Source organism: Amblyomma mixtum, chromosome 8 (genome assembly GCF_055824585.1).
Source record: "Amblyomma mixtum isolate Tamu chromosome 8, ASM5582458v1, whole genome shotgun sequence".
NCBI classification, from domain to species: Eukaryota; Metazoa; Arthropoda; class Arachnida; order Ixodida; family Ixodidae; genus Amblyomma; species Amblyomma mixtum.
Window position 1 is genome coordinate 60,293,013 of NC_143019.1, and position 13,738 is coordinate 60,306,750.

Sequence of the window (13,738 nt, forward strand, 5' to 3'; positions counted from 1 at the left end):
CCAGCCCTCCCAGAGGGGACAGCAACGACCATAGAGATAGCGCTGGGATTTACTGGGGAGGACGGGCGAGTGGATGGGAAAAGCGTGACATTGACGAAGGGGAGGTTGGAGGATTGGTGACGGAAATCAAGGGAGGCGTGAATTTCGAGGGTAAAAGGATAGACAGATTAGATATTGTAAGAGCGAAAGGGAAAAGAAAATTAAATTAACAATGGGGGAAGTATAGGCTAGGTGGCGAAAGCTACCGCCCGGTACAAAGGGTAAAGCCATTATCATCCATCCATCCATCCATCCAGCATTTGTGAAGTTTTGCCATCAAGCCTACTTAAGTTTCATTAAATCTGATCCCCCAAAACTTTCATAGGTTGCATTTAAGTATGCTCAGTCTGACAATGACAAGGCAAGTCCAAATGTTGCAAGAAGCATTGCACTTCATGCCGTTGTCTTGTTATGTGGATGGTCACTCTGCCTTTTGTAAGTTCCCATCGCTATACTCCGCCTTTTAGCATTGGGCTGTAGTTTTGACATTTAAAGAAACTGGTATAGAAATCTTTCATTTGATCTCACTTCTGATAGCAAGAAAGCTTTCACCAAATGCAACTCTTGACACCAAACACAAGGGTGTCTATGGGAGTGGGTTGGCCCCATACCACAAGGTCGTTGGTGGACGCGAAGTGCATTGTCACACGTAATGAGCGATTAAATGTATTATTTATTACACACATCAACAGTACCCGCAGGTATTATTGCAGAGGGGGAGGGGGGGGTGAGAGAAGGAGGAGGATACATGACAAAGCAATAAACCACCACTACCACTACTTACCTCTGCTACATTATGAAAGAGTGCTTTTAGGCAGGCTGCTCTGATTGTCTTTTCCATGGGTTCCAGTCCAAACCACTGTGTCTCAGAGGCAAAGAACTTCTCCAAGGTTTCTAGGAAGCAAAAAGAGAAATGATTACCCAAAACTTATTTTCAGCCTATTAAGTGACAAGATTTGATCAACAATGTAAGAGTGTCAAAATACTTACGGTATCCTGACATATGTTCAGTTCAGTAAAACATCAAATCAGATTGCATGAGTCGCACAAATAGACTGACTGATATAATCTTTTGGTTTTAGGTAAAGTTGCATATTTCTGAGCTTAGAAAAAAAAAAACAAGGTTTGTTAAAACTGAAATAAATTCTAATGGAGTAGAATCTTGAAGATACTGTCACAACTGAGAAGAATTTTCGGGATGATACGAATTTGTGAAATTCTCTGACCGGACTGCATTGTGTACAACCTGCAGAATTCTGGGTATTCTGAACACCCCCTTGCACCACCACGGATGATACAAATGCGGGAGCCGCGACCGCACCCACGAGCACCGAGCGCTGCCCTCATATCACCGACGCATGATTGCCAATCACGTGGTGCATAGCCTCATCATGATCGCCAGTCACACAGTGTGCACTGAGGGCCGTAAGTGGTGGTGTATGGCTGTAAATAAATCCGTCGACCGTAAACATACCTACGTGAATGCATTTCCCGTGCTCCGGCATACGGGCTTTATTTGTTTTTGGACGGCACGAATTTCGGATGATACGCATATTTTTCGCGGCCCCATGAGAATTTATTGTACTCCCCAAGACTCTCTAACACTTAAAAAGAAAGAAGAAAAAGAAGAGAGAAAGAAAAGGCTGCAGCCGAAGTCACGAGAGTCATAACTCAACGAAATTATTCATCATTAACACATCAATAAAAACATGCTGCAAAGAGACTTGAACAAATATCTACTGAAATTGGGACCGCACTTTGAAGCACATGTTGGAAAAAAAAAAAAGGATTAAAAATCAACCAAATGTAAGGGCCCTCCTAAACTGATCAGAGTTGTCTTCTCAGTGACGTATTCAATGATTAAAAACTATCCCCAAACTTCTGATTGCTGCCGCGCATCAACCCTGACAATACATAAGGGAAGTAATTATCCAGTGTGTGAGTACTGTATGGGTGTACAGTTACGGACGAAAGTTTACAACATGTGGGTTTGCGAAAAAAATGTTAATATGTGCAGTCAAGCAAAGCAGGTCAATTAAAAGCATTGAAGCATGAGGGGACACGCGTACTCCATCATCTAGAATACTAGCCAAATGACCAGCGAGGCAATGCATAAATAAATTTATTGCTGCGATTCCGAATTCCTCGAACTTTTGTCCACTTTTGTAATCAAGCCACAATGCACAACACCAGCCCAGCAAATACCCAGTGACCTCATTTATTTACACAGTGTGAAGCAAAAGCTGTGACGCTAAGGGCATATTTTCCCAACAACTTAAAGGTGCAGTGAAGAGGAATCTGAACTCGTCTTTTTGCTACGGGAACTCGATCTACATGTTCCGAGCATTCTTAGAAAGTTCGACTTTTTGCCCTGTGTGGCTGATTTCCCTAATTAAATCGAATTAATGTCCGGCTCCCGCCTTTATTTTTTTAATTCTCCCCGTTCGGTGGGCGGAGTCGACCAACGCGTGGAGTGCCTTTCAGCCAGCTCCAAGGAGGCTTTGCTTTCGCTTTATTTTGTTTTTTAGGTTTCCGTGAATAAATAGTTACATTCGCTGATAATATAGCCGAAAAATAAGCCCCCAGAAATAAAAATACGCGCGGACTATTTGCTACTACGGATTACTACGTATTACTCCGCCGATGGCAGAGCGGCAAGCCACCACGGGACTGGATGAAAGGCACTCCACGCGTTGGTCGACTCCGCCCACCGTACAAGGGAGAATTAAAAAAAAGGCGGGAGCCGGACGTTAATCCAATTTAATTAGGTAAATCGGCCACACAGGGCAATAAATTGAAGTTTCTAAGAATGCTCGGAACATGTAGATTGAGTTCCCGCGGCAAAAAGACGAGTTCAGATTCCTCTTCACTGCACCTTTAAGTCCAAAGGCCCAGCAGGAATGTCACATACCTAGAGGTTCTTGCAGAATCGGGGTGCTTTGCATATAACACATTGCATACAAGAATTTGAGGGAAAAGGGTAATGGTATCAGTATTGAAAAGAGCTAAAAGTTTGTGTGAAGCCTTCTGCACGCTGAATGTAAACAATGCAAAATGCACAAAAAAAAAAGAAGCAGGTGGTAGTACTGTTGACTTCTGGAAGCCGTGAAGTCACTAGCGCAACAACTGACCTTGCTTGAAGATGCCTGAGCACCCAGAGTTTCTGCGAACAATAATGCAGAACAAAATGAAATTTCAGGTAAATAGAAATAGACTTGCCTCTCTTATGGGTTGTTCTTTGTTTCCCAGACGGGTCCACACGAAAAATGTTTGCAAGAGATTCGAGGATGCCCAGCGAAGTTATGGCTCTCTGGTAGTTGGAACCCGGAAACAAGTTTTCGACTGCGATCGCTATCATGTCTTTGACGAAGCCTGAGGAAGAACCAAAAAATAAAATGAGATTCGCATGCTGTCTTAATTTAAATCTGCAGTCAGCTGGCGTCTCCAAAGCATGACAACACTGATATATGTGCCCAAAAGCTGCCAATACAGAAACCCACGGTGGATGCAAGCTGTCAACAGTCTTTGGCTAAGCGCAGAATGAACTGAAAACTGAATACACATGGACTCAAGTCATGGAGATGAGCAAGATATGCAGAATGGCCAACCAAAAGCTTCATTAATTCATGTGCATGCAACAGAACAGAAAATGCAAAGCACGCATCAGGAACTACAACTGGCGTGGCAAGGTTAGACACACTTGTTTGGTTGGCTGCCTTTCTGACCTTGAAAACCCAATCGTACAGGTCTTCCACATGAGTTGCTTTTTCTGTGACGCAAGCAAAAAAAAAAATCTGATTTCTTTGTTCTCAAACAGTGTGATATCAACGCTTCAGGAGATGTACATCGATATGGTAAACTTGTCTCTTATAAACACTATCTGTGCACAGCTATGCTGTCAATGTTGTCTGCAGACAAGACAGAAAGCACTTTCCCAGATACATATCAGTGGTTGAGCTTACGGGCCCAAAGACGGTAATCACATCCAGGAAATAATTTTTCTAAAGCATGGATGAATAAATGAATAAATTTATCAAAAGGGGGAAGGCCTGAAGCCTGTGGTGAGGCAAGAGGGCACAAGGTTAGGACCAACGTTACTAGATTACCTGTTAGGAAGTCATGATAAGGACAGTTTTGCTGAGGTGCATGGCCATTTTAGGAAGTAGTTGACTCATCCTGTCTCACACATCACTCATCGTAACACATCACACACATGCACACACATACGGCATTTATGTGAAGAGATGGAGGTTGCATTTGGATGCGAAGTTCTGCAGGCTGCTAAAGGTGTGTCTGCCTGGTCTTCTGTGGTGAAGATTCCTTCATCAGAGCACTAGAGATGCGGTGGTTGTTGACAGGCATGTGCTGTGGCGAGTGCCAAGTAATGGCTTCGCCTTACACCGGTAGCTAAAGAATGTTTCTGTTCAGTTCCTACTGAAACTTTCCTTATCACAATCGACTGACACTCCACAATGTCTTGCAACTAACGTACTGGTGACCAGTTTCTGTTCTGTCAGAGCCACCAATGTCTAAAGATTAAAAAAAAAAAAGTGCACAGGTGCTGTTGATTTTTATCCATTACTAGAACCATGACAAGCACCTCACTGGCTCTTTTACTGCCTGCCAGCAGGTGCTTACCTTCCTGCCTACAGATGGCGCCACTAGTTCTTTCAATAAAAATATTTTTTCTTTTGGGGCAGGAAGGGGGACAGATTGTGCATAACTGGGCATAATGAATCACTTCCCATTTATTTCAGTCAAAAGAGACAAGTACAGTAATCAAGCGGTATCTTTCTGTTTTTCCTTTGTAACACTTGTAGTGGCATTGAAAAAGGCTAACAGAACAGAAAACAAACAAACAAACAAACAAACAAACAAACAAACAAACAAACAAACAAAAACGCAGCTGCCAAATGCCACCTCCGTTTAGCCAGGGAGACCATACTAACCTGGCCCTGAAAGCGATGCAACGGCTAATGCTAATACATACTTACAAAATGCTGTGGCGTAATGATTCCCTGGGGCCCAGGCATCCTTTTTCTGTCGTGCTGCTCTACTGAATTCAGAAACCATGCACTCTCGCAGAGCCACAAAGACATTTTCCAGCTGCACCGTGAGCCTTGATCGAAACCAGGAGTCATCTACGTTCAGGTTGGCCCTTGTGAATTGCCGTATGCGTGGAAGGTCAGTCTCAGACTTCCCTGAAAAGACAAACACAGCAACTGTCGCATCTCAGTGGTACACTGTCTAGGGTTGTCTGTCTGAATCTTCACGAATAAACAGCTGTCATAAACTGCATAAAGAAATATCAAAGGTCTTTGAGCCCAAGTAGCTTTTCGAACATACATCTAGATAAAAGGTCTTTTTTTTTTTTTTCTATGACAGACTGCCACAAAAAAATTTGGTTTATTTTACAGCTGAATGTGTGCCTCCTCACTACTGAAAGTCAACAAGCTGAAGGAGAGGCCAGCCCTTCGTCATAACAACAATGCCATCGATTCAAGAAAAATTTGTGCAAAGTCATCATGATGTTGACCTCATCAAGCATTGCTCGTACTAAGCAACAAATAAATAGTAACCAATGACCACAGCGGTAATCCAGTGGTTTGAGCATCCGCCTCATATGCGGGAGGTGAGGGGTTCAATTCCCAGTGCCGCTGGGTACCCACCGGTGATACTACAATGGGTACAAGCTTTCCCCTGGCCCGGTGCTTGGCTTCTTTAGGGTGAAATGCTGGAGAAATGGGTCGTTGACCCCACCTTGAAAAGACGAAAACACCTTGTTCCATGGTGCTCTCTGGCCACAAATGCCCTTGCGCCATAAAAATTCATTATCATAATAGTAACCAAGGTGTAGAAAGTTTGGAAACAAGTCACAAAAAAAAGAGCACCAAGCAAAAGTTATGTTCTGTCAGTATGCTAATCATGTTACAAAAAAAAAAAAAGCACCAAGCCATATACAGTGAACAGCTGCTGTTACGTTCCTGGGTGCTGTGTTTTTCTGGCTGCTACATCTTCTAGCGCCAGTTCCGCTCAACCTCCCATAGGCCCATGTATTACAAATTCAGCTGCTACATCGCAATCGTGACAGTGTTTCCGGATGGTACGTCGCGAATGTCACATCGCAAATGTCACATCCCAATCGTGCTGTACCCCGGGGTCTGCATTTTGACAGCCTATGTTTAGTGTGCCGGCACACCGACCAAAGCAAGACTGTGCCCTCCATATGCAAATGGCAGCCACACTGTTCGACAGCTTTTGGCATGGCAGCCACCCTGTTCAGCCACGCACCCTTATGGCGACTTGAATTTCGCTGTGGCTGTTGGCGCAGTTCTATCGCCGCTGCAACGTGAGCGTGAACGACCGTAGGCATGAAAACGAAACTATACCGAGGCAGCAGGCGCGTGGCAGTGTTGTACAAGATGCTATCGTGCCGTTTGCTCTGTTGCTTTTGTTTCTGTCGTCCGCTTTTTTCTTGTGGCCTGCAGCGTCAAAGACGCAACTTCTAGATTTCAACAGATGAGGATTGTGTAGGATTAAAGCACCTGCCATGAAACAGCACACAAGAGCACATGTACCGCGACTTCGCACGCTCCCTCTTCGTTGCTGCTGTCTCCCCTCCGCTGACAGCTGTTCAAGCTGACGGAGAGCCATCGCAGAGCGTTTCAGATAGTCTGTGATTGATCGCGAGTCACGAAACCTCATTTTGTGATTGATCGCAAGTCACGAAGCCTCGCAAATTGCAGAGAAATGTTCTGCACTTACAAGCAATAATAATAATAATAAAACGACAGAGGACAAAGATGCATAAATTTTTCACGCACTGCATTCAGCTGCGATGTTTCCCTCCTCATAAGCTTTTTTTTTAACCTCAGACCAGTGGAAAACTGTTGCATCGGCACACTGCGGTTAGTGTATGTGTTCGGCATCACGCCAATGAGTGTTCCATGCAGCGACGGTGAACTTTCTGGGGAACGCTCGTGTTTGATGCCACGTTGTTAGTAGCATTCGAGGAGGAGTTTCTCCTTCGGAGCCTGTATAAAGGTCCTGCAAAACGCATTCCATGGGGACTGGAGTATCTGTTTTTAAAACAAGCATCTTCGACACGACATGAGTCTCTTCTTTCAGTCTTTTCTCTCACGTCTCGTTCAACACTCCTCTGCACGTGGCAGCTCGAGCTCGAGCCAATGGGCAGGCCCATGCAATTTCCTTTTCATCCTTCTTTCAGTGGTAACAATATCAGCATTCAGTGGGGATTCTGTGCGGGGGCCCGGTAGCCTGTGTGCTCCAAACCCTCTGCATAATAAAATTTTTGATGATGATGATGATGATGACGACATGGTTGTATTTGTCTAAGAACCATCATTAAAGTGTGTATCTGCTACCTTTGTCTGCTGTCTAATCATACAGCCAAACTTTTACAAACGAAACACTACTCACTATTTTAAGTCATTCGCAAAACTTAAAATGCAAAATAAAAGCCGCACCTGGACTATGTATGTACGAAGAGCAGCACAGGTTGAATGCTTCAATCCGTATCGCATTAGACTGGTGAACAAGACATTGTGCCAGCAGCGAGTCCTGCATGAAGAAAAAAATAACTAAGCATAAAAAAAACATTGCTCACTGTAAATGCTCAATTTAGAAGCACTAAACTCTATTGCTAAGCATTAGATGAATTGAAAAGTACCAAGGAAACAAATAACGTCAACAGTTTTTAGGATTTTACTTTTAACACTTCAAAAGAATGTAATAAAACTAAAGAAACAAACATAGAAATATGTTTTAAATGCTTAGAATGGCTTTCTAAAGGCCAAGAACATTAATATTTAAAGGGGCACAGAGGACCACTCCATTTAACTTCTGTCTTAGCTAAAAATAAATAAATTCTGAGCTCGTTCTAGACATGCAATGCTTGTTCAGCAGCAAAAGACACATTTATTGCCGGGATGATTAAAGCAAAACATTTTCCCCCCCCACACGATTTTTCTGCCCCACGAGAGTTGGTGTAAGAAAAAATCCTTTTTCTTGATAATATAAGAAATCTACAAACTACAGTTTGAACCATGGTGTTTAAACCACTAAACTGTTGACATCCTAGTTGTTTTATTAACAGCTCATGAACAACACCTTCTTGAAAGCGAAATCAGGAACTCATGCAGAAAATACGGATACTGCCACTGTAGACCAAATGATATGCATTGCATTAATAAGAATAACATTCATCACCAGAAAAGTAGCAACAATAATAAGACAAAAATGCTGAAAATGACCAAATACACATTATGGGCTCAATAAACTAGCATCAAGGATCAGTGCCACTGCAATATTTCTTTTCGCTCCATCAAATGTAAAAGCAGGTAGTTGAAGTAAATTACAAACTTGCCTCCAACACCTTCGATGCAAGCCCTACTTGCATAGCGATGCGACCCAGAGTCACGAGAAAGGACAGAGACACTTCATCAGTCTTGCACGTCTCGAAGCTTTTCGCAAGCTCTTCTAGGCTGCACGAAACATTCTTGAGTGTCCAGGGAAGCAAGTGAGTTGTCATGTTCTGCAGACATGTTCTGGAAACAAACAGCAGCAGTGAAATAAGGTGCAGCAATGATGAACACCTCTAATACAGATTGAATCAAAATGTCAGATGTGTTATAAATATAGGTGGTCAATGCAATTCATGCAGCATAGTATGCAACTCATTAGTGTTTCCGCCCCGGACAGAGCAGAGAGCAGGTGGGGTGATACAGTCTGTCAATCAAAGCGTGACATGCATGCCTCCCTCTCCACTCTCCCCACCTTCTTTCCCTCTCCACTGAAACCAACCAACCAAGGGGCTTCACTCAGACGGAGGGGCAGATTCTTGAGACATGGGGGTTATAATGCTAATGCATTGAAAAATTGCATGTTTTCTGTCAGCTGCTTTCTAACGTCAACTGGGAGGTGCAGCACATGACAGACACTGAAGCAGCTCTCAGCAGAAACTGATAAAAAAAAATTTAATTCAATCAATATTTATACTATCATAAAGAACATGTTCTCTCTTATTAGCCTATTTCACTCTTTTACCAATGTATGCAGTCACATATTTGGTATATTATTTTTGCTTGTGCTTTTCTGATTTTTATAAGTGTAGTATATATTCATAGTCAAGTAAGCCCTGTTCATTTTAAGCTTATAATTGAGGTATAAACGAGGTCTGCAGGAGCAGCTAGATTGTCTATAGTGACATTCCATTATGGGCACAACTGGGGACAAATACTAACCCATCATCAGCCTTTATAATATCAATAATTGGCATTTTCCAGTATTCAGACCATATTTCTTTGCTTGCAATTTGAGTTGAACTGCAAAAGAACACAACATCAATTCTTGAGATTTATCTATAGGCAAAAGACAAAAGAAAAATGAGGGCAATTATTAAGTATCAAACATGATGCCACAATATTGTGTCACACAAGAAATTTGGATGTGCATGGGAAGCTAAAAAGCTAGCCTTCAAAAGTTTACGCCATGACCTCGTTACTTCTTGCACACATTATCATTTCGTCATTTTCTGCACTTTTTTCCTATTTCCTTCCTTTTTCCAAGCTTCCAACGCAAGTAGAGCATAGCCAGAGGAAGCAGTGCAAAAAGACGAGGACTAAGGATGGCTGGCATTTAAAAAGCTGCTCGCTGCTCTCAATAAATTGTTGGTAGTTCGCCGCCTGTCCTGTCAGCTTCTGTGTTTGTCCTCATCTTTTTGTGCTGCTGCTTCTAGCCATGCAACCTGACCAAGCCCAAACCACAACTCTAGTAAGTAGAGCAGCATATTGGTGATTTCCACAATGCCGGCAAAATTTTTTTTTTTTTTTTTTCACAAAATAGCTTTTTCTACTTTTATAAACTCATGTAATGCATCCATACACAAGCTGGCATGAAATCTTAGTGTGTTCAGCTTGAGCAAACAAAGCGAAAGGCAGAGATGCCGAAAGTAAAGCTACCCATATGTCAGTGATGCTTTGTAGACATCCACTGTCGCTGACACAAGGTGATTGGCCAACAAGCCACGAATGCAGTGCTCAGCAAAATTGGCATCTATTTTCAAACACTGAAAGGAAAACAAGACGATGCAGTGAGGCTAACAAGAGCACACTGTACATCCATACATGGCACTATTTATATAACAGGGAAGATCACTGAATTGGTTTATTGGAGTTTAACGTCCCAAAGCAACTCAGGCTATGAGGGATGCCGTAGTGAAGGGCTCCGGAAATTTCGACCACTTGGGGTTCTTTAACGTGCACTGACATCGCACAGTACACGGGCCTCTAGAATTTTGCCTTCATCGAAATTCAGCCGCTGCGGCCGGGATCGAACCTGCGTCTTTCGGGTCAGCAGCCGAGTGCCGTAACCACTGAGCCACCGCGGCGGGGCAGATCACTGAATTTTGTTGAAGGTACTTGTTCAATTATGGTGTTCAAAACAATACAAAATATTAACTGCAGAGAAGTTTTTCTTTGTGTTCACAACACATTTACACAACATATTTAGAATGCGCTTGAGCTTAAAGTTATAATCATTTGTAAACATACGGAAGACATCCTATGACTTGTGGCTTGGCTCTCAACTTGATAAAAACTTTTTGGCTGGCACTGTTCTTCCATCATACATGCAGAAGTTATATTATTACTGTAACTAAAACTCCTATTGGAAAGTACCTGTGCAATTTCGATGTGAATGTTTTTAAGACTTCAGAGTTGCAAAAAAAAGGGCAGTCACATTTTTACTACCCTTGGTACACCTTTATTACACTGTCTGAGACCTGTAATGAGCCAGTGACATGCTGAGACATTGATGACAGTGTCAAGTTGTAGTAGCAGCATGCAGACAGATGACAAAAAGCAAGCTGTTTAAAGGATGAACCTTCAACACAAAAGACAATATCTTGGTCAGGTAACAGTGAACGGCTCAACAATTTGTCTTCAAGAGAATTTTGTAGTGTACTACAGGCCTCCATTTGAAAGCACCATCCCACATCTTAGCTTAATTGGTTTATCAGAATGGTTTCAGAAAAATGCACAAGCATTTCGGCCAAAAAAAATTATATCGTAACTAAAGTTTGAGCCAAAACAAAAATGTGACAAACGGTGCACTTAGAGGAAGAACTTCACAGGTATACATGACAGCAGTACAGTTGAGAGTTGGCCAAGTAGACATTCAGAGAAAGGATAAAGTGTACAGGACTGAGAAGGTACCCCTTTGCCAAAAGTAACCGAGCAACAGGTTCTTGTTTCTCAAACGTATAACGGAGCATTTACAGCAGCCCTAAAGACCGAACGGTGCCATAATGTAAGGACAAGGTCTCACCTTTCTTTACACAGAATCAGAGCTTAAAGGTGCACTGAAGAGGAATCTGAACTTGTCTTTTTGCCGCGGGAACTCGATCTACACGTTCCGAGCTTTCTTAGAAACTTTGATTTATTTCCCTGTGTGGCCGATTTTCCTAATTAAATCGAATTAACGTCCGGCTCCCGCCTTTCTTTTTGAATTCTGCCTCGTACGATGGGCGGAGTCCACCAACACGTGGAGTGCCTTTCACCCAGTCCCGTGGCGGCTTGCCGCTCTGCCATCGGCGGAGTAATACGTAGTAGTTTGTAGTAGGAAATAGTCCGCGCCGATTTTTATTTCTGCGGGCTTATTTTGCGGCTATATTATCTGCGAATGAAACTATTTATTCATGGAAACCTAAAAAAGAAAATAAAGTGAAAGCAAAGCCTCCACGGAGCTGGCTGAAAGGCACTTCACGCGTTGGTCGACTCCGCCCACCGTACGAGGGAGAATTAAAAAAATAAAGGCGGGAGCCGGACGTTAATTCAATTTAATTAGGGAAATCGGCCACACAGGGCAATAAGTCGCAGTTTCTAAGAATGCCAGGAACGTGTAGATCGAGTTCCCGCGGCAAAAAGACAAGTTCAGAATCCTCTTCAGTGCACCTTTAAGGGCTGCCATGAGTGCTTCGCTACGCAGCTAAGAAACGAACCACCTGTGCCGGGTTACTTTTGGCAAACACTGTACATAATGAAACTGAAGTGACAACCTTGCCTACCAGACGAGCAGCTCACTAATGAAAAGCAACACCCACCATCTCAAATGGTATGAACTGCATCAAACATGCAAGACTCAGGAGCTTTGGTTTTGCTTTCCAGTCCAGTCGCATTGCTTTCTCCAGTAGAAATTGATGAAACCTTGGTGGAACATCCCGTGCATTTATTCCAAACTTCTTGCTACCATTTTCAGCCAAGTGGCTGGGGAAAGTCACATGGAGAAGAGACTGGTACACTTTCTTGGTAAGGTCAGACACTCCATTCACGGACGACTCCCAGTTGGCATCAACAGCGGAGAGAACAAGCGCAGTCTCATTCGATTCGGGCGTGAACAAGCTTTCTTTCAAAGAGTGAGTAGCAATCGTGGCGCTGTCTTCTACTGTTTCCGGCTCCCTCTGCAGGTGTTCTAGGGTTCTGAACCACAGAAGTAGAGTGCTCACAGTGTGATAACGCGAAACAGTGTCATCAAGCACAAGGTAGATGAGAGGCCTCAAGATCTGCACAATCAAGGGGACAGCAGAGTCACCACTTTGACATGTAAGGAGAAAATGGGAGTCTGTGCCGGCACTGAGAGCCCCGTGGATGAGGCAAAGGTGGTAGAAAGTAGGATGACTCAAGCTGTCTGAGGTGTGTGCCACAGGATCTGGTGATGGCAGGAATGCACCATGCTGCGACTTCCACGATGTCGGACATGAAGATACGAGCAAGAGCTGTCGCAGGGCATCAGCAGCAGCTCTTGGAGTCAGGAAACGGCAAAGGAGGCGGACAATGCATGTCCCGGCGAGCAGAAGTGTGTCCGGTTTTGCACCCTGCAATCAAGCAAGTGCCAAGATTAAAAAAAAAATCCTGCTTTAGCTTTCATGGCTGGGTGAATGTACTTAAATAAAACACAAAGATACTGCCCAGCCACTGGGAAGATTGAGTGATTAGAGGCAGTATTCGTGCTGTCAGTCCTACAGACGCACGTTTATCCACAGCAATAACAGGAGCGAAGCCGCCTAAAATCTCTTTTTTTCCTTAAAGAGCTCTCTCTCTCTCTATAGGATCTCGAATATTTGGGGGCAATCAAACAAGAAACACTCAAATTTTGCATCTTTACAATATTTCCTCAAACACTGTGCTCAGAATAATATTTCTCCAATAACATACTTGGTCAGTGATGTGCTCCAGAAGCTCCACAAGAAGCGACGAAAGTGGCAGCGACACAAGTTTCAGCTTGGGCTGCTTTGCCGTTTCGTTGATGATCGTCTGCGACAAGTCGATATGTGAGCGTCCGTCAGAACACAGCCACAAGTAATTTACCGCGGCCGCTATATTCCATCTATTCAAGAGCTTGTGGCAAAACGAGCGCTTCGTTTGAGCACATCGCTACATACATACCCGGATTCTTACTTGAAGGTTTTCCTCACCGCTTGCAGCACAAACAAAAAGTTTTTGCAGGTGGGTGAGGCAGGAGTTTACGTCTGCAGCCATCATAGTAAAACAGCTCTAATTTTGGTCTCCAAATTTACGTGCAAAATTTCACGAAAAGCGCGCTGGTACACAGCGCGATCAAAACACAAACCACATGGCTATACACCATAGCAGTGATAGCCGCATATTACAGTAATAAAAGT

General features: G+C 43.4%; 1 protein-coding gene across 2 annotated transcripts in view; it reads right to left on the reverse strand.

The window, feature by feature from the left end:
• LOC149332685 (tRNA (32-2'-O)-methyltransferase regulator THADA) overlaps window positions 1-13,686 on the reverse strand; it is a 41,856-nt gene extending 28,170 nt beyond the window's left edge. For both annotated transcript variants that reach the window (XR_016285248.1, XM_089558274.1), the window contains exons 1-10: window positions 13,503-13,686; window positions 13,272-13,370; window positions 12,161-12,931; window positions 10,020-10,126; window positions 9,303-9,383; window positions 8,426-8,606; window positions 7,527-7,620; window positions 5,034-5,240; window positions 3,259-3,411; window positions 824-933 (exon numbers count right to left, since the gene is read on the reverse strand). Coding sequence is in view for 1 of the 2 variants with exons in the window: in XM_089558274.1 (XP_089414400.1) it covers window positions 824-933; window positions 3,259-3,411; window positions 5,034-5,240; window positions 7,527-7,620; window positions 8,426-8,606; window positions 9,303-9,383; window positions 10,020-10,126; window positions 12,161-12,931; window positions 13,272-13,370; window positions 13,503-13,598 (1,899 nt within the window). In the remaining variant the exon portion in view is untranslated. The remainder of the gene's footprint in view (window positions 1-823; window positions 934-3,258; window positions 3,412-5,033; window positions 5,241-7,526; window positions 7,621-8,425; window positions 8,607-9,302; window positions 9,384-10,019; window positions 10,127-12,160; window positions 12,932-13,271; window positions 13,371-13,502) is intronic.
• Between the last annotated feature and the right edge of the window lie 52 nt (window positions 13,687-13,738).